Raw genomic sequence first — 23314 nt, 5'->3', positions numbered from 1 at the left:
GTCGACGAATACAGCAAAGAGCTGCTGTTTTAATTAGTGAGTTTATGTTCTTACTCAGAACTGTCAACACTTTGTATTCAACACTTTTATAAGCCATAAAATGCGCTTCTCCACTCAGCGCTACAACAAGCACTGCAGCTGTAATGAATGAGTAGGAAAGTGTATCTATAGGCTTGTGTTGTTATTATTGTTATTATTAGCGGCTTGGGTCTTTTTTAATATCAAGGAATAGTTCACTTTCTCTGTTCATAGGAGTAACAACATGAATTTGTGCATGAGGCAGAAATAATGTGGTGCGACTCGACTTTCACCATCAGCTGGAAGATGGTGTCCCTTTTTGGTCGGTGTCAGTGGAGGAAAGGGAGAGAGGAAGGATGTTGAGAGACGGACCCTCAGTCTGCTGCTCTCTCCCTCCGCTGAGACTCACCATCAGAAGGAGGCACCATCAGCCCAGTAAAACTCAAATAAAAAGCTAATTATTTAAATTAATGCTCACTTAGTTGTGCCTCACAAGTAATACCACAACGGATCTATTACCGGTGTGATCGGGGTTAAGGGTTGGGGTTAGGGTTAGGGGTTTGGGGTTAGGGTTAGCGGTTAAGGGTTAGGGGTTAAGGGGTTAAGGGTTAAGGGGTTAAGGGTTAGGGGTTAAGGGTTGGGGTTAGGGTTAGGGGTTAAGGGTTAGGGGTTAACCTGTTGGGGGTAGGGGGCAGTATTGACACGGCCGGATAAAAAAACGTACCCGATTTAATCTGGTTACTACACCTGCCCAGTAACTAGAATATGCATATAATTATTGGCTTTGGATAGAAAACACCCTAAAGTTTCTAAAACTGTTTGAATGGTGTCTGTGAGTATAACAGAACTCATATGGCAGGCAAAAACCTGAGAAGATTCCTTACAGGAAGTGCCCTCTCTGACAAGATCTTGTTCTTCTTGTCTCTGTTTATTGAAGACTGAGGATCTTTGCTGTAACGTGACACTTCCTACGGCTCCCATAGGCTCTCAGAGCCCGGGAAAAAGCTGAATGATATCGAGGCAGCCCCAGGCTGAAACACATTTGCGCTTTTGGCAAGTAGCCGATCAGAGGACAATGGGCTTAGGTGCGTGCACGAGTCGACTCCATGCTTTATTTTCTTTCGTCTTTTTACCTAAACGCAGATTCCCGGTCGGAATATTATGGCTTTTTTACGAGAAAAATTGCATAAAAATTGATTTTAAACAGCGGTTGACATGCTTCGAAGTACGGTAATGGAATATTTATAATTTTTTTGTCACGAAATGCGTCGTGCTCGTCACCCTTCTTTACCCTTTCGGATAGTGTCTTGAACGCACGAACAAAACGCCGCTGTTTGGATATAACTATGGATTATTTGGGACCAAACCAACATTTGTTATTGAAGTAGAAGTCCTAGGAGTGCATTCTGACGAAGACAGCAAAGGTAATAACATTTTTCTTATCGTAAATCTGACTTTGGTGAGTGCTAAACTTGCTGGGTGTCTAAATAGCTAGCCCTGTGATGCCGGGCTATCTACTTAGAATATTGCAAAATGTGCTCTCACCGAAAAGCTATTTTAAAATCGGACATATCGAGTGCATAGAGGAGTTCTGTATCTATAATTCTTAAAATAATTGTTATGCTTTTTGTGAACGTTTATCGTGAGTAATTTACTAAATTCTTTGTAAATTCACCGGAAGTTTGCTGGGGGTATGCTAGTTCTGAACGTCACATGCTAATGTAAAAAGCTGGTTTTTGATATAAATATGAACTTGATTAAACAAAACATGCATGTATTGTATAACATAATGTCCTAGGTGTGTCATCTGATGAAGATCATCAAAGGTTAGTGCTGCATTTAGCTGTCTTCTGGGTTTTTGTGACATTATATGCTAGCTTGAAAAATGGGTGTCTGATTATTTCTGGCTGGGTACTCTGCTGACATAATCTAATGTTTTGCTTTCGTTGTAAAGCCTTTTTGAAATCGGACAGTGTGGTTAGATTAACGAGAGTCTTATCTTTAAAATGCTGTAAAATAGTCATATGTTTGAGAAATTGAAGTAAGAGCATTTCTAAGGTATTTGAATAACGCGCCACAGGATTCCACTGGCTGTTACGTAGGTGGGACGATTTCGTCCCGCCGACCTTAGAGAGGTTAGGGGTTAAGGGGTTAAGGGTTAGGGGTTAAGGGTTAGGGGTTAAGGGTTTGGGGTTAAGGGTTAGGGTTAAGGGGTTAAGGGTTAGGGGTTAAGGGTTGGGGTTAGCGGTTAAGGTTAGGGGTTAAGGGTTGGGGTTAGGGTTAAGGGGTTAAGGGTTAGGAGTTAGGGGTTAAGGGTTAGGGTTAAGGGTTGGGGTTAGGTGTTAAGGGTTAGGGTTAGTATGCAGTTTGTTTGGCTTCGATGCCTCATGGTTTATTATTGCTCCGTTGAATTAGATAGTGATTTTGCTGTGATCTTATTTCCCTCATTAAAATGCAAATCATTTTATAACATTTTTGACATGCGTTTTTCTGGATTTTTTTGTTGTTATTCTGTCTCTCACTGTTCAAATAAACCTACCATTAAAATTATAGACTGATCATTTCTTTGTCAGTGGGCAAACGTACAAAATCAGCAGGGGATCAAATACTTTTTTCCCTCACTGTATTTTGATTTGTTTAACACTTTTTTGGTTACTACATGATTCCATATGTGTTATTTCATAGTTTTGATGTCTTCACTATTATTTTACAATGTAGAAAATAGTAAAAAAAGAAAGAAAAATCCTTGAATGAGTAGGTGTTGTAAAACCCTTCAAACTTTTAACCGGTAGTGGACAGGTGTACCCTACTGAAGGAGTCCCCTCGAAGCCTACCATTGACTGTATACAGACCCAACGTGCGACCTAGCTACAAGAGTTGTGACCCATTTTTGAAAATGATTTTGTGTCTAGGGGCCATACGGGGGGAGGGAATACTGTCACAGGTGTTTGTCCCCCTGTGTGCTGAGGGTGTCAGGTTCTTGTCCAGTTCTGGCATTTAGGTCGTCACAGACTAGTACATGTCCCTGGGCCTGGACATGGTTAATCTCCCCCTTCAGGATGGAGAAGCTGTCTTCATTAAGTATAGGGATTTTACTGGGGGAAATACCTTAGCTAGCACACATGAGGACATTATTCTCTGTTGAGATAATTCAATTAGGAAATTCAAAAGGAATGGATTTAATGGAGTGGGTTAGGTCTGCTCTATACCAAATTAGCATACCCCCAGAGTCCCTTCCATGTTTCACACCTGGTAGTTTGGTGGATGGGACTACCAGCTCTCTGTAACCTGGAGGGCAACCAGTGGGTCCGTCTCCTCTATACCACCCACCTGGTAGTTTGGTGGATGGGACTACCAGCTCTCTGTAACCTGGAGGGCAACCAGTGGGTCCGTCTCCTCTATTCCACCCACCTGGTAGTTTGGTGGATGGGACTACCAGCTCTCTGTAACCTGGAGGGCAACCAGTGGGTCCGTCTCCTCTATACCACCCACCTGGTAGTTTGGTGGATGGGACTACCAGCTCTCTGTAACCTGGAGGGCAACCAGTGGGTCCGTCTCCTCTATACCACCCACCTGGTAGTTTGGTGGATGAGACTACCAGCTCTCTGTAACCTGGAGGGCAACCAGTGGGTCCGTCTCCTCTATACCACCCACCTGGTAGTTTGGTGGATGAGACTACCAGCTCTCTGTAACCTGGAGGGCAACCAGTGGGTCCGTCTCCTCTATACCACCCACCTGGTAGTTTGGTGGATGGGACTACTAGCTCTCTGTAACCTAGAGGACCACCAGTGGGTCTGTCTCCTCTCTACCACCTGGTAGTTTGGTGGATGGGACTACCAGCTCTCTGTAACCTAGAGGACCACCAGTGGGTCTGTCTCCTCTCTACCACCTGGTAGTTTGGTGGATGAGACTACCAGCTCTCTGTAACCTGGAGGGCAACCAGTGGGTCCGTCTCCTCTATACCACCCACCTGGTAGTTTGGTGGATGAGACTACCAGCTCTCTGTAACCTGGAGGGCAACCAGTGGGTCCGTCTCCTCTATACCATGTTTCTTGTAGGATGATGTTTTTCTAATGTATTTGGTGTTGTCCAGATTCCTGCTCTTTATGCCAAAGGCAGATGACCTCAGACATTGGATATTCCAGGATGAGATAGTAAATGCTTTGTGTTCCATAAAGTCTCTAATATTGTTAGTCGTGTGGTTTGGACTCAGGCCAGTAAGTGTGAGCAGAGCCTGCTGAGCATCTGGTACATGCCATTGGCTTGGGCTAGTGTAAGAGTGGGGGTTGGGCCTGTTTGCCTGCCCACGGCCTGGGCATATGTGTGACTTCCATATTGAGGCCTTCTTTGCAGGAAGAAGTGGTGGGCAGGAGGAGCAATAACAGAGTGTTTCTCTGGTCTGGGCGGGGTGTCCGTTGATCTGTTGCTCCTTTGTGAGGTGTCGGGACTGCAGTTTAGGGCGATGTCCTTTAGCGTCCTGGTCGAAGGTGGGCACTGCTGCCTTCTATAGGTGTGGACCTGGTAATAAAAGGCTGTCCAGGGTGGAGTGGTGGATAGATGTTAGGTTTTGAGGCACAGTCACAGGAAAGGCTTACATTAACTCGCTGTATGGTAGCAGGGTGAAAATAACCACTCATGAGTTGGGGAAAGTGGAAGAAGTTTTTTCAACCACTCCCTTGAGTGCTGTGGCCACCTTGTCCTGCTGTGCTCTCAGGTCATTTGTGCCTGTGGGCTGTTCTGCTGGCTTCTATGCGGGGGTGGCCAGCTCTCCCATGGGTTGTTCTCTGTCACACACCATCTTTCTCACCTTCTCCTCTATTGGTCTCATCTTTTCCTGCCGCTGGGCCTCCTCCTTCTGCTCCTTCTCTTTCTCCTGTTGAAGTGGTCTCACCACAGTCCAGACACGTCTCTCACCCTCCAGCTCTCCAGGTCTAGTTGGGGGGGTGTTGTTGTCTGGGTCTGGCTGAGGGGGTGGTGTTGTCTGGGTCTGGCTGAGGGGGTGTTGTTGTCTGGGTCTGGCTGAGGGGTGTTGTTGTCTGGGTTTGGCTGAGGGGGTGTTGTTGTCTGGGTCTGGTTGAGGGGGTGGTGTTGTCTGGGTTTAGTTGAGGGGGTGTTGTTGTCTGGGTCGAGTTGAGGGGGTGTTGTTGTCTGGGTCGGGTTGAGGGGGTGTTGTCTGGGTTTAGTTGAGGGGGGTGTTGTGGTCTGGTTGAGGGGGTGTTGTTGTCTGGGTCTGGTTGAGGGGGTGGTGTTGTCTGGGTCTGGTTGAGGGGGTGTTGTGCTGGACTGTTGTCTGGGTCTGGTTGAGGGGGTGTTGTTGTCTGGGTCTGGTTGAGTGGGTGTTGTTGTGCTGGACTGTTGTCTGGGTCTAGTTGAGGGGGTGTTGTTGTCTGGGTCTGGTTGTGGGAGTGTTGTTGTCTGGGTCTAGTTGAGGGGGTGTTGTTTTGCTGGACTGTTGTCTGGGTCTGGTTCAGGGGGTGTTGTTGTCTGGGTCTAGTTGAGGGTGTTGTTGTCTGGGTCTAGTTGAGGGGGTGTTATTGTCTGGGTCTGGTTTAGGGGGTGTTGGGCTGGACTGTTGTCTGGGTCTGGTTCAGGGGGTGGTGTTGTCTGGGTCTAGTTGAGGGGGTGTTATTGTCTGGGTCTGGTTTAGGGGGTGTTGGGCTGGACTGTTGTCTGGGTCTGGTTGAGGGGGTGTTGTTGTCTGGGTCTAGTTGAGGGGGTGTTGTTATGCTGGACTGTTGTCTGGGTCTGGTTGAGGGGGTGTTTTTGTCTGGGTCTAGTTGAGGGTGTTGTTGTCTGGGTCTAGTTGAGGGGGTGGTGTTGTCTGGGTCTGGTTGAGGTGGTGTTGTCTGGGTCTGGTTGAGGGGGTGGTGTTGTCTGGGTCTGGTTGAGGGGGTGGTGTTGTCTGGGTCTGGTTGAGGGGGTGTTGTGCTGGACTGTTGTCTGGGGGAAAAATCTAAGTTTATCTAACTCTAAATCTATCTTTTTGTAAAAACATGCTGAAATATTCAAGCGCTCATCTGCTCATGACCTCTGTCTCTCTCTCTCTCTCTCTCTGACTCTTCTCTCGCTCTCTCTCTCTCCCTCCCTCCCCCTCTCTCTCTCTTTCTCTCTCTCTCCCTCTGACTCTTCCCCCCACTCTCTCTCTCCCACTCCCTCTCTCTGACTCTTCTCTCTCTCCCACTCCCTCTCTCTGACTCTTCTCTCTCTCCCACTCCCTCTCTCTGACTCTTCTCTCTCTCCCACTCCCTCTCTCTGACTCTTCTCTCTCTCCCACTCCCTCTCTCTGACTCTTCTCTCTCTCCCACTCCCTCTCTCTGACTCTTCTCTCTCTCCCACTCCCTCTCTCTGACTCTTCTCTCTCTCCCACTCCCTCTCTCTGACTCTTCTCTCTCTCCCACTCCCTCTCTCTGACTCTTCTCTCTCTCCCACTCCCTCTCTCTGACTCTTCTCTCTCTCCCACTCCCTCTCTCTGACTCTTCTCTCTCTTTCTGACTCTTATTTCTCTCTCTGACTCTTCTCTCTCTTTCTGACTCGTATTTCTCTCTCTGACTCTTCTCTCTCTTTCTGACTCGTATTTCTCTTTCTGACTCGTATTTCTCTTTCTGACTCGTATTTCTCTCTCTGACTCGTATTTCTCTCTCTGACTCGTATTTCTCTCTCTGACTCGTATTTCTCTCTCTGACTTGTATTTCTCTCTCTGACTCTTCTCTCTCTCTCTGACTCGTATTTCTCTCTCTGACTCGTATTTCTCTCTGACTCTTATTTCTCTCTCTGACTCTTATTTCTCTCTGATTCTTATTTCTCTCTCTGACTCTTCTCTCTCTCTCTGACTCTTATTTCTCTCTCTGACTCTTATTTCTCTCTGACTCTTCTCTCTCTCTCTGACTCGTATTTCTCTCTGACTCTTCTCTCTCTCTCTGACTCGTATTTCTCTCTCTGACTCTTCTCTCTCTCTCTGACTCTTCTCTCTCTCTCTGACTCTTATTTCTCTCTCTGACTCTTATTTCTCTCTCTGACTCTTCTCTCTCTCTCTGACTCGTATTTCTCTCTCTGACTCGTATTTCTCTCTCTCTGACTCGTATTTCTCTCTCTGACTCTTCTCTCTCTCTGACTCTTATTTCTCTCTCTGACTCTTATTTCTCTCTCTGACTCTTCTCTCTCTCTGACTCTTGATTTCTCTCTCTGACTCTTATTTCTCTCTCTGACTCTTCTCTCTCTCTCTGACTCTTATTTCTCTCTCTGACTCTTTCTCTCTCTGATTCTTATTTCTCTCTCTGACTCTTCTCTCTCTCTGACTCTTATTTCTCTCTGACTCTTATTTCTCCCTCTGACTCTTATTTCTCTCTGACTCTTCTCTCTCTCTCTCTGATTCTTATTTCTCTTTCTGACTCTTCTCTCTCTCTGACTCTTAATTCTCTCTCTCTCTGACTCTTTTCTCTCTCTCCCCCTCCCTCCCTCTCTCTCTCTGTTCTTCCTTTGCAGGCTGACCAGCTGATGTTTGCCATGCACTTTGTCAGAGGGATGCACCCAGACCTCTTCCAAGAGAATGTAGGTTATTATAACCATTCATAACATGATCATTATCAGACAGGTTTTTCCTCTTCAGTCAGGAAGTCCTGTCCATTGACATCATCTCCTATTCATCTTAATGCTGTTGTCTCTCTGCTTCCACTACAGGAGTGGGATGCCTTCACTGGCCTCGTAGTAGGGGATATGGTGAGAAAGGCGGTACGTACAACAGCAGTGTGTGTGTGTGTCCCAAACACACTCTCTCATTCACCTCATCTCTCTTATCACAGTTGAACTGACCTTCTTTTCCTTTCCGCCTACAGGATACGCAGAAATCTTTGCGGGAGCAGATTCCTTCCTGGATCGATCAAGAGAGACTTGGAGCTGTAGCCATGTTCAAGGTTCGTACACTGAGTGTACAGAACACCTTCCTAATATTGAGTTGCACCCCCCTTTGCCCTCAGAACTTCCTCAATTCGTTAGACATGGACTCTACAAGGTGTTGAATGTGTTCCACAGGGATGCTGGTCCATGTTGACTCCAATGCTTCCCACAGTTGTGTCAAGTTGGCTGGATGTCCTTTGGGTGGTGGACCATTCTTCATACACACGGGAAACTGTTGAGCGTGAAAAACCCAGCAGCGTTGCAGTTCTTGACTCAAACCGGTGTGCCTGGAACCTACTACCATACCCTGTTCAAAGGCTCTTAAATATTTTGTCCATTCACCCTCTGAATGACACACATACACAATCCATGTCTCAATTGTCTCAAGGCTTAAAAATCCTTCTTTAACCTGTCACCTCCCAACATCTACACTGATTGAAGAGGATTTAACAAGTAACATTAATAAGGGGTCATAGCTTTCACCTGGATTCACCTGGATTCACCTGGTCAGTCTATGTGATGAAAAGAGTTCTTAATGCTTTGTATAGTCAGTGTATATGAACTCAGTAAAAAAATAAACGTCCTCTCACTGTCAACTGTGTTTATCTTCAGCAAACTTAACATGTGAAAATATTTGTATGAACATAACAAGATTCAACAACTGAGACATAAACTGAACAAGTTTATAACAACTGAACAAAATCAAAAGTAACAGTCAGTATCTGGTGTGGCCACCAGCTGCATTAAGTACTGCAGTGCATCACCTCCTGCACCAGATTTGCCAGTTCTTGCTATGAGATGTTACCCCACTCTTCCACCAAGGCACCTGCAAGTTCCCGGACATTTCTGGGGGGAATGGCCCTAGCCCTCACCCTCCGATCCAACAGATCCCAGACATGCTCAATGGGATTGAGATCCAGGCTCTTCGCTGGCCATGGCAGAACACTGACATTCCTGTCTTGCAGGAAATCACACACAGAATGAGCAGTATGGCTGGTGGCATTGTCATGCTGGAGGGTCATGTCAGGATGAGCCTGCAGGAAGGGTACCACATGAGGGAGGAGGATGTCTTCCCTGTAACGCACAGCGTTGAGATTGCCTGCAATGACAACAAGCTCAGTCCGATGATGCTGTGACACACCGCCCCAGACCATGACGGACCCTCCAAATCGATCCCGCTCCAGAGTACAGGCCTCGGTGTAACGTCATTCTGTCAAAGGAGGACTTGATTTTCTCTTTAGCTTTTTAGCTTCATTCTTTCATTCCATCCCTCTTTTGTCCACTTTTCTGATGTAGAGTACGTTCCCAGGCCTGTACCAGTCTCTGTGTCTGAGTGACTCGGATCTCTGGCTCTCCTTTTCACGGAGCTCCAACTGTGAACAGGAAGTCCCGCCCTCCATCGCCAAGAAGATCAAACCGTTCCAGCAGGTGAGGTGTCAATCACTGATTAACATGATCCAATCCTTGTGTTTCACTGATACATAATCAATTGTCCTTTATGTTTAGTCATTTACAGGATAAGCTCTCTTTACAGTGCTCCCAGATTGAGTCATTTACTACTCCCTCTTCATTTTCCCCTCTCCTCTTCTCCCCTCTCCCATCTCCTCTTTTCCCCTCTCCCCTCTCCTATCTCCTCTTCTCCCATCTCCCCTCTCCTCTTCTCCCATCTTCTCTCTCCTCTCCCATCTTCTCTCCCCTCTCCCATCTCCTCTCTCCTCTTCTCCCGTCTCCTCTTCTCCCGTCTCCCCTCTCCTCCTCTCCCATCTCCTCTCCCCTCTCCTCCTCTCCCATCTCCTCTCTCCTCTTCTCCTCATCTCCCCTCTCCCCTCTCCTCCTCTCCCTCTTCTCCCGTCTCCCCTCTCCTCCTCTCCCATCTCCTATCCCCTCTCCTCCTCTCCCCATCTCCTCTCTCCTCTTCCTCCCGTTTCCCCTCTCCTCCTCTCCCATCTCCTCTCCCCTCTCCTCCTCTCCCATCTCCTCTCTCCTCTCCTCTCCCATCTCCCCTCTCCTCCTCTCTCCTCTTCTCCCGTCTCCCCTCTCCTCCTCTCCCATCTCCTCTCCCTTCTCCTCCTCTCCCATCTCCTCTCTCCTCTTCTCCCGTCTCCTCTCTCCTGTCTCCCCTCTTCTCTCCTCTTCTCCCGTCTCCCCTCTCCTCCTCTCCCATCTCCTCTCTCCTCCTCTCCCATCTCCCCTCTCCTCTTCTCCCATATCCCCTCTCCTCTTCTCTCTCCTCTTCTCCCGTCTCCCCTCTCCTCTTCTCCCCTCTCCTCCTCTCCCATCTCCTCTCTCCTCCCCGTCTCCCATCTCCTCTCTCCTCCCCGTCTCCCGTCTCCTCTCTCCTCTTCTCTCCTCCTCCCGTCTCCTCTCTCCTCTTCTCTCCTCCTCCCGTCTCCTCTCTCCTCTTCTCCCGTCTCTTCTCCCCTCTCCCCTCTCCTCCTCTCCCATCTCTTCTTCTCCCGTCTCCCTCGCCTCCTCTCCCATCTCCCCTCTCCTCTTCTCCCATCTCCCCTCTCCTCTTCTCCCATCTCCCCTCTCCTCTTCTCCCCTCTCCTCCTCTCCCATCGCCTCTCTCCTCCCCGTCTCCCGTCTCCTCTCTCCTCTTCTCTCCTCCTCCCGTCTCCTCTCTCCTCTTCTCCCGTCTCCTCTCTCCTCTTCTCCCGTCTCCCCTCTCCTCCTCTCCCATCTCTTCTTCTCCCGTCTCCCCTCTCCTCCTCTCCCATCTCCCCTCTCCTCTTCTCCCATCTCCCCTCTCCTCTTCTCCCGTCTCCCCTCTCCTCCTCTCCCGTCTCCCCTCTCCTCTTCTCCCGTCTCCCCTCTCCTCCTCTCTCCTCTTTTCCCCTCTCCTCCTCTCTCCTCTCCCATCTCCTCTCTCCTCTTCTCCCGTCTCCCCTCTCCTCCTCTCTCCTCTTCTCCCCTCTCCTCCTCTCTCCTTTCCCATCTCCTCTCTCCTCTTCTCCCGTCTCCCCTCTCCTCCTCTCCCATCTCCCCTCTCCTCCTCTCCCGTCTCCTCTCTCCTCTTCTCCTGTCTCCCCTCTTCTCTCCTCCTCCCATCTCCTCTTCTCCCCTCTCCTCTTCTCCCGTCTCCCCTCTCCTCCTCTCTCCTCTTTTCCCCTCTCCTCCTCTCTCCTCTCTCCTCTCCCATCTCCTCTCTCCTCTTCTCCCGTCTCCCCTCTCCTCCTCTCTCCTCTTCTCCCCTCTCCTCCTCTCTCCTTTCCCATCTCCTCTCTCCTCTTCTCCCGTCTCCCCTCTCCTCCTCTCCCATCTCCCCTCTCCTCCTCTCCCGTCTCCTCTCTCCTCTTCTCCTGTCTCCCCTCTTCTCTCCTCCTCCCCTCTCCTCTTCTCCCCTCCTCTCTCTTTCTCCTTGCAGGTGCTGCTGGTTCAGGCCATCAGGCCAGACAGACTACAGAGTGCCATGGCTGCCTTCACTTCACAGGCCCTGGGTGAGTGTGAGTGTGTGTGTGAGGGATCCCTTCCATCCGCCATAAATCTGTCTGTCTAGTAAAAGTGTCATCATTAGTGCTGATCATTCCATCCTAATGACACACGCTGTAAACACAGCAGAGCATCTCTTCTCACTGCAGACACAATGCAGTTTAGTCAGCACTTTATACAACTGATGGACTTGAGGAGTCAGTCCATATAACACGCACACAGAAACACGTGAGCACACACCTGCATGTGTAGAGAACCAGCCACCATCACATACACACAAACACGTGAGCACACACCTGCATGTGTAGAGAACCAGCCACCATCACATCACACCAGCAGAGAGAAAGAGACTGTGCTCACATAAGGTTCCTGTCCTTCATGAATGGAGTTGCCTGATACAGCAACGATAGGGAACCTGTACAGTGATTCATAGACAGTCATTACTCTTAATTTGGCACTAACACACACACACACACACACACACACACACACACACACACACACACACACACACACACACACACATCCAAACCTCCATAATCTATCAGCGGTGTGTGTGTGTGGGGGGGAGACCTGCTGAATGTGTGGTGATTTCTCTTCATTATGCCAGCGGGCTCAGAGGGGAACACAAAGTGATATGATTGGACGATTAGCCCCATGGAGGGAGAACAGATTGGCTGTAATTCACTGGAGTCACGGAGGTTTGACGAGGTTTCTCCTGCATGCGTACCTGCGTGTGTGTGCTTGCTTGCATGTGTTTCTTACGTCTTCAATGTAGATTTCAGACCATCAGTCTTGGAGAGATTCCTCAATGACGTGTTAGGTCAGCAGCTTTACCTTTAAAAACATGAATTAACTAAGGGCATATTTTGCTATGCTGTCATCAACAAAGTTTAGTAGTTGGGTCCCAACAGTTGGTTCTTGTGTCACTTTGTTGCATTTAGTGTCTGTCGTAAGCAACATTAGATGACAACTGCTGTGTACTGATATGATGGATTGTAAGTATTCATCTAACTGGGAGAGCATCTTCCCATGTTGGCCCGGTTCCAGTGGTCAAATTATTCTTTCTCTAGAATTTTCACTACCATAACATTTTAATGAATAGCCCAGGCATTTATTTGCTTAAAACACTGAACAGAACATGCGCTTATTTGAGACAGGCTTCTATTTGAGCCAGGCGTCAAAATATTATTTTTATTTTTATTTTTTTACCTTTATTTAACTAGGCAAGTCAGTTAACAACAAATTCTTATTTACAATGTCGGCCTAAGAACAGTGGGTTAACTGCCTTGTTCAGGGGCAGAACGACAGATTTTGACCTTGTCGGTTTGGGGATTCGATCTTGCAACCTTTCGGTTACTAGTCCAACGCTCAAACCACTAGGCTACCTGCCGCCCCAATTCCTTAATGCTAATCAATTCCTTCATCATTTTCTGCGCTAATATATTATCATTTACACACTGTGTCACATTTCTTTTGTCTTAGTAAAAAAATTCTCTACTAATTATTCTCCTCTGACTGTGCGTTTTGGTCAGTTCTTACTTTCACCACTAGAGGGCAAACGGACAATTCCAAGGGTTCTGTACTGCTGAAGTTGTTGACTGTTTCTGTGCTTGCCAGTTAGCTAGCCGCAGTTAGCAGCCAATGGCTAGCAGTTTCTTACTGGTGATAACAATTGATGATTTGTATAATTTTTTCTAGGCATTACGGAATTATTTTATGTAACAAATCGAACATTAAACCTTGTGAACAATTCATGGTAATTCATGGTAACCTCGTAAACAATTACTTTTGAGAAACGGGTGTTAAAATGAAATGTGTGACATTGCCCAGCTATTAAAAGGGACATGTCTATTTGGTACTCAGCGTTTAATTGACATTTTTACGGTATTTTCTCTGAAGAAACAATCATTCCTCTCAGGACGTTATCCTTGACTGGACAATCTTTCCTACCATATCTGCTCCTCTATTCTCCCCCTCTGTCATCTACCTCTCTTTTACATCTCTTCTCTATCTATACCTCAGGTTTTCCTCCATCTCTTTCCTTTCATTTCTTCCTCAGTCTGTCGTTTGACTGCCCAGACACACACACACACACACACACACACACACACACACACACACACACACACACTAATCTGCCAGGAAACACAGGGTTCTTTCTGCATAATGAGCCACCTATTCATTCTGCTAATCCTGCTAATTGCATGTAGGTTTATGCCAGCACTATCAATGACTCTGCAAATTGGTGTTTGTGTGTTTTAGTGTGGACCCATGCATATGAAAGCTTCACAACTGCTGAATAAGACTGATAATTGGACTGCTACACAGTTAGATTTGGCACATTTTCACAGCAATAATGTCAGCAAATAGGCTGTCAGATGTTACCTAGCGATGTGGAGTTATCTGACCATGTCCCTATACACTATCAACCTGACACCCTGATGTTAGTCTCCCCCCCCCCTCTCTCTCTGTGTTGATCTACAGTATCAACTTCTACATCTCTCTATTCTTCAGATATCACTCCATCTCTGGCTGGACTGCAGCTCCTCTTTTTGTCTCAGGTAGTAGTGATGACGATGCTGCAGTCTTCTCATACTGTAGAGCAGGGGTAGGTAACAGGGGTAGGTAATAGGGGTAGGTGACAGGGGTAGGTAGCAGGGGTAGGTAACAGGGGTAGGTAGCAGGGGTAGGTAGCAGGGGTAGGTAACAGGGGTAGGTAACAGGGGTAGGTAGCAGGGTAGGTAACAGGGGTAGGTAACAGGGGTAGGTAACAGGGGTAGTTTGCAGGGTTAGGTAACAGGGGTAGGCAACAGGGGTAGGCAACAGGGGTAGGCAGCAGGGGTAGGTAACAGGGGCAGGCAACAGGGGCAGGCAACAGGGGCAGGTAACAGGGGTAGGCAACAGGGGTAGGTAGCAGGGGTAGGCAACAGGGGTAGGTAGAGTGTAGAGTCTGGAGACGAGGGGACAGGGTGAAGTGGGGTGTAGAGTCTGGAGACGGGGGGACAGGGTGAAGTGGGGTGTAGAGTCTGGAGACGAGGGGACAGGGTGAAGTGGGGTGTAGAGTCTGGAGACGGGGGACAGGGTGAAGTGGGGTGTAGAGTCTGGAGACGGGGGGGACAGGGTGAAGTGGGGTGTAGAGTCTGGAGACGGGGGGGACAGGGTGAAGTGGGGTGTAGAGTCTGGAGACGGGGGGGACAGGGTGAAGTGGGGTGTGGAGTCTGGAGACGGGGGGACAGGGTGAAGTGGGGTGTAGAGTCTGGAGACGGGGGGACAGGGTGAAGTGGGGTGTAGAGTCTGGAGACGGGGGGACAGGGTGAAGTGGGGTGTAGAGTCTGGAGACAGGGGACAGGGTGAAGTGGGGTGTAGAGTCTGGAGACGGGGGGACAGGGTGAAGTGGGGTGTAGAGTCTGGAGACGGGGGGGAAAGGGGGAAGTGGGGTGTAGAGTCTGGAGACGGGGGGGACAGGGTGAAGTGGGGTGTAGAGTCTGGAGACGGGGGGGACAGGGTGAAGTGGGGTGTAGAGTCTGGAGACGGGGGGACAGGGTGAAGTGGGGTGTAGAGTCTGGAGACGGGGGGACAGGGTGGAGTGGGGTGTAGAGTCTCGAGGTGGCCAGGGGTTGACGGGATAGAGAGGAGGAGATAGAGAGGATAGAGAGGAGGAGATGGGACGACAAGGATCTGATAGATTATTGGAACGCCAGTCTTCTCACTTCTGTAGAGATAATGAGGAGCCCGCTTCTCTGTGAGCAGCTGTCCTACACAACACGGAGCGTGATTAGTTAGGTTCTCACACACACACACTCTGACACAGACACACACTCACACATATACAGCCCGCCGTACCTCCAGTGCACCATCACTAGGACTACTTGACTGTATTCAACTTATTGTGGAGCAGAGTTGAACTGCATGCTAATGCTAAATCAAATCAAATGTATTTATATAGCCCTTCTTACATCAGCTGATATCTCAAAGTGCTGTACAGAAACCCAGCCTAAAACCCCAAACAGAAAGCAATGCAGGTGTAGAAGCACGGTGGCTAGGAAAAACTCCCTAGAAAGGCCAAAACCTAGGAAGAAACCTAGAGAGGAACCAGGCTATGAGGGGTGGCCAGTCCTCTTCTGGCTGTGCCGGGTGGAGATTATAACAGAACATGGCCAAGATGTTCAAATGTTCATAAATGACCAGCATGGTCTAATAATAATAATCATAGTAGTTGTCGAGGGTGCAACAAGTCAGTAACACAAGAGGGGACAGCAAGGAGTCATCAAGCCAGGTAGTCCTGAGGCATGGTCCTAGGGCTCAGGTCCTCCGAGAGACAGAGAGAAAGAAAGAGAGAATTAGAGAGAGCATATTTAAATTCACACAGGACACCGGAAAAGACAAGAGAAATACTCCAGATGTGACAGACTGACCCTAGCCCCCCGACACATAAACTACTGCAGCATAAATACTGGAGGCTGAGACAGGAGGGGTCAGGAGACACTGTGGCCCCATCCGATGAAACCCCCAGATAGGGCCAAACAGGTAGGATATAACCCCACCCGCTTTGCCAAAGCACAGCCCCCACACCACTTGAGGGATGTCTCCAACCACCAACATCTATACTATACCAACATCTATACTAGCTGCTACACTTGAGGGAAGTCCTGATATGTAGTAATCATTGCTAAGCCCTACGACCTATCCAGGTAACGGCCCGGTTCCCTTTTTATTAGAATGGAACACACCCTGTTGACTGCTAAAGTTACGATGTGATGCAGAGGTGTTTGAGCGGCTGTATTCTATTCCTTCTTAATGCTACAGTAAACTGTATGTACAGTATTTAAAATGGCTAGCCTTCTGCATTGATGAAGCTGCCGCATGTCCACTGTTAGGTGTGTGTGTGTGTGTGTGTGTGTGTGTGTGTGTGTGTGTGTGTGTGTGTGTGTGTGTGTGTGTGTGTGTGTGTGTAAACGCTAAGTGAACACATTGATGAAGCTGTGGTGTGTGTGTGTGTGTGTGCCACAGTACAGCCTGTCTCCCTGGCAGTGAGTCACTATGCTAATGAAGCGTGGGGCTTTAATCCTCTTAGAGCTAATCTCCCACAATCCCCCGGTCCAGCCTGGCCCAGAGAGCCTGGCCACTGCCACAACACAGTGGAGCGCTATCAGCACAGTGTAAACACACACATACCGACACATTCACACACTAAAACACACAAGAGATCTTCACTGGTCCACCCAAACCCAATTACCCAGGGCCCGACCCGGGTCTGAAATTCTGTAGTTGACCCTCAGATCCGGGTCAGATCTGTTTTGATTTCACGGTAAGGACCCGTATAGACCCAAGCACGACTGCTGAGTGAGACAGCGAGAGCCGTTCAATTCTACAACCACCTAAAAGGAAGTGTTTCCCAAGCCTTCCATAACAAACCATCACCTAGAGAGATGAACCTGGAGAAGAGTCCCCTAAGCAAGCTGGTCCTGGGGCTCTGTCCACAAACACAAACAGACCCCACAGAGTCCAAGGACAGCAACACAATTAGACCCAACCAAATCATGAGAAAACAAAAAGATTATTACTTGACACATTGGAAGAAGTTACAAAAAAACAGAGCAAACTAGAATATTTAAACCTAAACAGAGAGTACACAGTGGCAGAATACCTAACCACTGTAACTGACCCAAACTTAAAGAAAGCTTTGACTATGTACAGCCTCAGTGAGCATAGCCTTGCTAATGAGAGAGGCCGCCGTAGGCAGACCTGGCTCTCAAGCGAAGACAGGCTATGTGCACACTGCCCACAAAATGAGATGGAAACTGAGCTGTACTTCCTAACCTCCTGGCAAATGTATGACCATATTAGAGACACATACAGTTGAAGTCGGAAGTTTACATACACCTTAGCCAAATACATTTAAACTCAGTTTTTCACAATTCCTGACATTTAATCCTAGTAAAAATTCCCTGTTTTAGGTCAGTTAGGATCACCACTTTATTTTAAGAATGTGAAATGTCAGAATAATAGTGGAGAGAATGATTTATTTCAGCTTTTATTTCTTTCCTTACATTCCCAGTGGGTAAGAAGTTTACATACACTCAAATAGTATTTGGAAGCATTGCCTTGAAATTGTTTAACTTGGGTGAAACGTTCCGGGTAGCCTTCCACAAGCTTCCCACAGTAAGTTGAGTGAGTCAGGTTTGTAGGCCTCCTTGCTCGCAAAGGCTTTTTCAGTTCTGCCCACACATTTTCTATGGGATGGAGGTCAGGGCTTTGTGATGGCCACTCCAATACCTTGACTTTGTTGTCCTTAAGCCATTTTGCCACAACCTTGGAAGTATGCTTGGGGTCATTGTCCATTTGGAAGACCCATTTGCGACCAAGCTTTAACTTCCTGACTGATGTCTTGAGATGTTGCTTCAATATATCCACATAATGTTTCATCCTCATGATGCCATCTATTTTGTGAAGTGCACCAGTCCCTCCAGCAGCAAAGCACCCCGACAACATGATGCTGCCACCCCCGTGCTTCACGGTTGGGATGGTGTTCTTCGGCTTGCAAGCCTCCCCCTTTTTCCTCCAAACATAATTGTGGTCATTATGGCCAAACAGTTCTATTTTTGTTTCATCAGACCAGAGGACATTTCTTCAAAAAGTATGATCTTTGTCCCCATGTGCAGTTGCAAACCGTAGTCTGTCTTTTTTATGGCGGTTTTGGAGCAGTGGCTTCTTCCTTGCTGAGCGGCCTTTCAGGGTATGTCGATATAGAAAATGTTTTACTGTGGATATAGATACTTTTGTGCCTGTTTCCTCCAGCATCTTCACATGGTCCTTTGCTGTTGTCCTGGGATTTATTTGCACTTTTCGCACCAAAGTACGTTCATCTCTAGGAGACAGAACGCGTCTTTGTACAGATGAACGTTGTACCTTCAGGTATTTGGAAATTGCTCCCAAGGATGAACCAGACTTGTGGAGGTCTTGGTCTTTTGATTTTCCCATGATGTCAAGCAAAGAGGCACTGAGTTTGAAGGTAGGCCTTGAAATACATCCACAGGTGCACCTCCAATTGACTCAAATGGTGTCAATTTGCCTATCAGAAGCTTCTAAAGCCATGACATCATTTTCTGGAATTTTCCAAGCTGTTTAAAGGCACAGTCAACATAGTGTATGTAAACTTCTGACCCACTGGAATTGTGATATAGTGAATTATAAGTGAAATAATCTGTCTGTAAACAATTGTTGGAAAAATGACTTGTGTCATGCACAAAGTAGATGTCCTAACCGACTTGCCAAAACTATAGTTTGTTAACAAGAAATTTGTGCGTGGTTGAAAAACGAGTTTTCATGACTCCAACCTAAGTGTATGTAAACTTCCGACTTCAACTGTATTTCCCTCAGATTACACAAAACAAACCCAATTTTGATAAACTCCCATATCTACTGGGTGAAATACCAGTGTGCCATCACAACAGCAAGATGTGTGACCTGTTGCCACAAGAAAAGGTTAACCAGTGAAGAACAAACACCATTGTAAATGCAACCCATATTTGTTGATTTATTTATTGACCAAGAACCAACAGGTTTCACTTCATACTTTGAATAGAGTGGTTTTTGTTATTGTGTAGGACGGTGGAAAGTGCAGCCTATATAGCTTTGATTAGTCAACCCAGCTAGCTAGCAAGCTTATCTAGCTTCTCTTCTCGGTTTGATGCAGTCAACACAGGTACTATGTAATATGATTGGATGAATAATAACCTAGCTTCTGAGCTAGAAGTTAGTAACTAGTGAGAATCGGCTTGGTTGCTGCTGGCTCTCTCTGTCTCCTCACGCCACACAGTCAGAAACACACAGCAGGCCCTTCCCTCCGCCTGCTACAAGCCCTTTTCCTCTCACCTTCGGTGCGTTAACAGCTTCAGTCAATAATGTCGCTACTAAATTGTATTATCTGCTGTTTCCCTCACTCGGATCGGATCAGATCGGGTCTGGACCCAACCGGGTCTACATGGGACTGGGTCTGGTTGTCCTCGGTTGTCCTACCCGTTTGTAGGGTCCGGGGTAGATTCCCCGGGTCATTTTCAGGAACGGGACCTCTATTACACACACACACACACACACACACAAACACAACACAACACAACACACACAGGTGAAGACACATTGTACACCAGGGTTACACAACTCCAGTCCTTCAGGGCTACTGTGTTAGATGTTTTGCTTCTAAACCTAAAACCCTTTTTACTTAATTGATCAATCAGTCAGTGAATGGTCAGGGAGTCCACTGAGTAAAGACAGAACACACAGAATGTCTCAGAGGATCATCCACACAGACCCAGGTCTTTTATGTAGTGCCCGTGCCCAGCATACAGAGAGAGAGAGTGTGTCCCTTTTGCCTGTCTGAATATTGATCAGATACCCTTTCATTGTGGAATGATGTGGTTTCGGGGCTACGTGTTTGGGTGTGCTCGTTTGCATGTGTGTGGCATATCAATGTGTCAAGTCAGAGGGATGTTTCTCTTAGCGTTGCCATGGCAATGCAGGAAAAGGTCGCTGGAAGGCGTTCTAGCCATGGCCGAAGCTGGGGTGTGTGTGTGTCTGTGTGTGTGTACGATCAGAATATAAATGAAAGAGTTTTGTTCTGCTCTCTCTGTGTGTGTGTGTGTGTCTGTGTGTCTACATGTACACTGAGTGTTCATAACATGCTTTTTCCATGACAGCCTGACCAGGTGAATCCAGGTGAAAGCTATGACCCCTTATTAATGTTACTTGTTAAATCCTCTTCAATCAGTGTAGATGTTGGGAGGTGACAGGTTAAAGAAGGATTTTTAAGCCTTGAGACAATGGAGACATGGATTGTGTATGTGTGTCATTCAGAGGGTGAATGGACAAAATATTTAAGTGCCTTTGAACAGGGTATGGTAGTAGGTTCCAGGCACACCGGTTTGAGTCAAGAACTGCAACGCTGCTGGGTTTTTCACGCTCAACAGTTTCCCGTGTGTATGAAGAATGGTCCACCACCCAAAGGACATCCAGCCAACTTGACACAACTGTGGGAAGCATTGGAGTCAACATGGACCAGCATCCCTGTGGAACACATTCAACACCTTGTAGAGTCCATGTCCAACGAATTGAAGCTATGCAACTCAATATTAGGAAGATGTTCCTAATGTCCACTCAGTGTATACAGTAGGTGTGTGTGTGTGCGCCTTACATCCTTATGTGCTCTGAGAGACAACATTGTCTGGCAGCACATACCAAAGGAAGGTGGGTGTGGGGGTGTGTGTTGGGGGCAGACGGGGGAGAACGTGGGGTGTGTATGTGGGGCAGACGGGGGAGAACGTGGGGGTGTGTATGTGGGGCAGACGGGGGAGAACGTGGGGGTGTGTATGTGGGGCAGACGGGGGAGAATGTGGGGGTGTGTATGTGGGGTAGACGGGGGAGAACGTGGGGTGTGTATGTGGGGCAGACGGGGGAGAATGTGGGGCAGACGGGGGAAGAACATGGGGGTGTGTGTGGGGCAGACGGGGGAGAACGTGGGGGTGTGTATGTGGGGCATACGGGGGAGAATGTGGGGCAGACGGGGGAGAATGTGGGGGTGTGTATGTGGGGCAGACGGGGGAGAATGTGGGGTGTGTATGTGGGGCAGACGGGGGAGAACGTGGGGGTGTGTATGTGGGGCAGACGGGGGAGAATGTGGGGTGTGTATGTGGGGCAGACGGGGGAGAACGTGGGGGTGTGTATGTGGGGCAGACGGGGGAGAATGTGGGGGTGTGTATGTGGGGCAGACGGGGGAGAACGTGGGGGTGTGTATGTGGGGCAGACGGGGGAGAATGTGGGGGTGTGTATGTGGGGCAGACGGGGGAGAATGTGGGGGTGTGTATGTGGGGCAGACGGGGGAGAATGTGGGGGTGTGTATGTGGGGCAGACGGGGGAGAATGTGGGGGTGTGTATGTGGGGTAGACGGGGGAGAACGTGGGGTGTGTGTATAACTCAGGTATTCTTGCGCTGTGCGTGTGTTTGTTGATGAGATAACCAATCAGTGAGTCTACATATTACAGCTCATTTATACTAATACCTTGAACACACGTCCCAGAACCACTCACTTATCACCATGGAAACGTCTGATAGACAGGAGCAGACCCGGTGACGCTACTGTCAGAACATTCATCTACATGCAGTACAGAACACACACACACACACACACACACACACACACACACACACACACACACACACACACACACACACACACACACAGAGAGAGACTCACACACACACACACATTCACACACACACAGAGAGAGACTCACACACACACACACACACACACACAGACTCACACACACACACAGAGACACACACACAGAGACACACACACACACACACACACACACAGAGAGACTCACTCACACACAGAGACACACACACACACACACACACAGAGAGACACACACACACACACAGAGAGACTCACAGCGTGGACCGGTTGGATAATCATCTCTGAGTCACAGTGTGTATTCACAGTCCAAATGACTGTCTGCAGGAGACCACACGCCTATGGTGCTGAGGAGAGATGCAAGAAAAGAGAGAGGGAGGAGAGCAGAGGAGGAGAGAGGATGTATACAGTCTCATCATTGTGTCCTTTGTTCCTCTATAACCCTCATGGCGACATGTCTTTACTGTGTTTTTGAAAAAGCTCCTGGATGCACAATTGGATCTTTGGTCAGATCTTATTTATAAAACCCTCTTAGGCCTCACTCCCCCCTATCTGAGATATCTACTGCAGCCCTCATCCTCCACATACAACACCCTTTCACTCCCCCCTATCTGAGATATCTACTGCAGCCCTCATCCTCCACATACAACACCCGTTCACTCCCCCCTATCTGAGATATCTACTGCAGCCCTCATCCTCCACATACAACACCCGTTCACTCCCCCCTATCTGAGATATCTACTGCAGCCCTCATCCTCCACATACAACACCCGTTCACTCCCCCCTATCTGAGATATCTACTGCAGCCCTCATCCTCCACATACAACACCCGTTCTGCCAGTCACATTCTGTTAAAGGTCCCCTAAGCACACACATCCCTGGGTCGCTCGTCTTTTCAGTTCGCTGCAGCTAGCGACTGGAACAAGCTGCAACAAACACTCAAACTTGACAGTTTTATCTCAATATCTTCATTCAAAGACTCAATCATGGACACTCTTACTGACAGTTATGGCTGCTTCGTGTGATGTATTGTTGTCTCTACCTTCTTGCTCTTTGTGCTGTTGTCTGTGCCCAGTAATGTTTGTACCATGTTTCATGCCACTACCATGTTATGATTCTACCATGTTATGATTCTACCATGTTATGATTCTACCATGTTATTCTTCTGCCATGTTGTGCTGCTACCATGTTGTGCTTCTGCCATGTTGTGCTGCTACCATGTTGTGCTGCTGCCATGTTGTGCTGCTGCCATATTGTGCTGATGCCATGTGTTACTACCATGTTGTGTTGCTACCATGTTGTGCTGCTGACATGTTGTGTTTCTACCATGTTGTGATGCTACCATGTTGTGCTGCTGCCATGTTGTGCTGCTGCCATGTTGTGCTGCTACCATGTTGTGCTGCTGCCATGTTGTGCTGATACCATGTGTTACTACCATGTTGTGCTGCTACCATGTTGTGCTGCTGCCATGTTGTGCTGATACCATGATGTTTTTCTGCCATGTTGTGCTGCTACCATGTTGTGCTGCTGCCATGTTGTGCTGATACCATGATGTTTTTCTGCCATGTTGTGCTGCTACCATGTTGTGCTGCTGCCATGATGTTTTTCTGCCATGTTGTGTTGCTACCATGTTGTGTTGCAGACATGTTTGGCTGCTGAAATGTAGTGTTTCTACCATGTTGTGATGCTACCATGTCATTCTTCTACCATGTTGTGCTGCTGCCATGTTGTGCTGCTGCCATGTTGTGCTGCTGCCATGTTATGCTGCTGCCA

The 23314-nt window shown here is 48.0% G+C and overlaps 1 protein-coding gene across 1 annotated transcript in view; it reads left to right on the top strand.

Annotated features, from left to right (window-relative positions):
- Positions 1 to 23314, top strand: part of dync2h1 (dynein cytoplasmic 2 heavy chain 1) — a 328531-nt gene that overhangs the window by 180680 nt on the left and 124537 nt on the right. The window contains exons 73-77 of the mRNA XM_082956441.1: positions 7501 to 7566; positions 7696 to 7746; positions 7851 to 7928; positions 9208 to 9339; positions 11279 to 11351. Coding sequence (XP_082812567.1) covers positions 7501 to 7566; positions 7696 to 7746; positions 7851 to 7928; positions 9208 to 9339; positions 11279 to 11351 — 400 coding nt within the window. The remainder of the gene's footprint in view (positions 1 to 7500; positions 7567 to 7695; positions 7747 to 7850; positions 7929 to 9207; positions 9340 to 11278; positions 11352 to 23314) is intronic.

This window comes from Salmo salar, chromosome 09, assembly GCF_965601325.2.
Source record: "Salmo salar chromosome 09, fSalSal1, whole genome shotgun sequence".
Taxonomy (NCBI): domain Eukaryota; kingdom Metazoa; phylum Chordata; class Actinopteri; order Salmoniformes; family Salmonidae; genus Salmo; species Salmo salar.
This window is presented reverse-complemented; position numbering and strand designations above follow the sequence as displayed.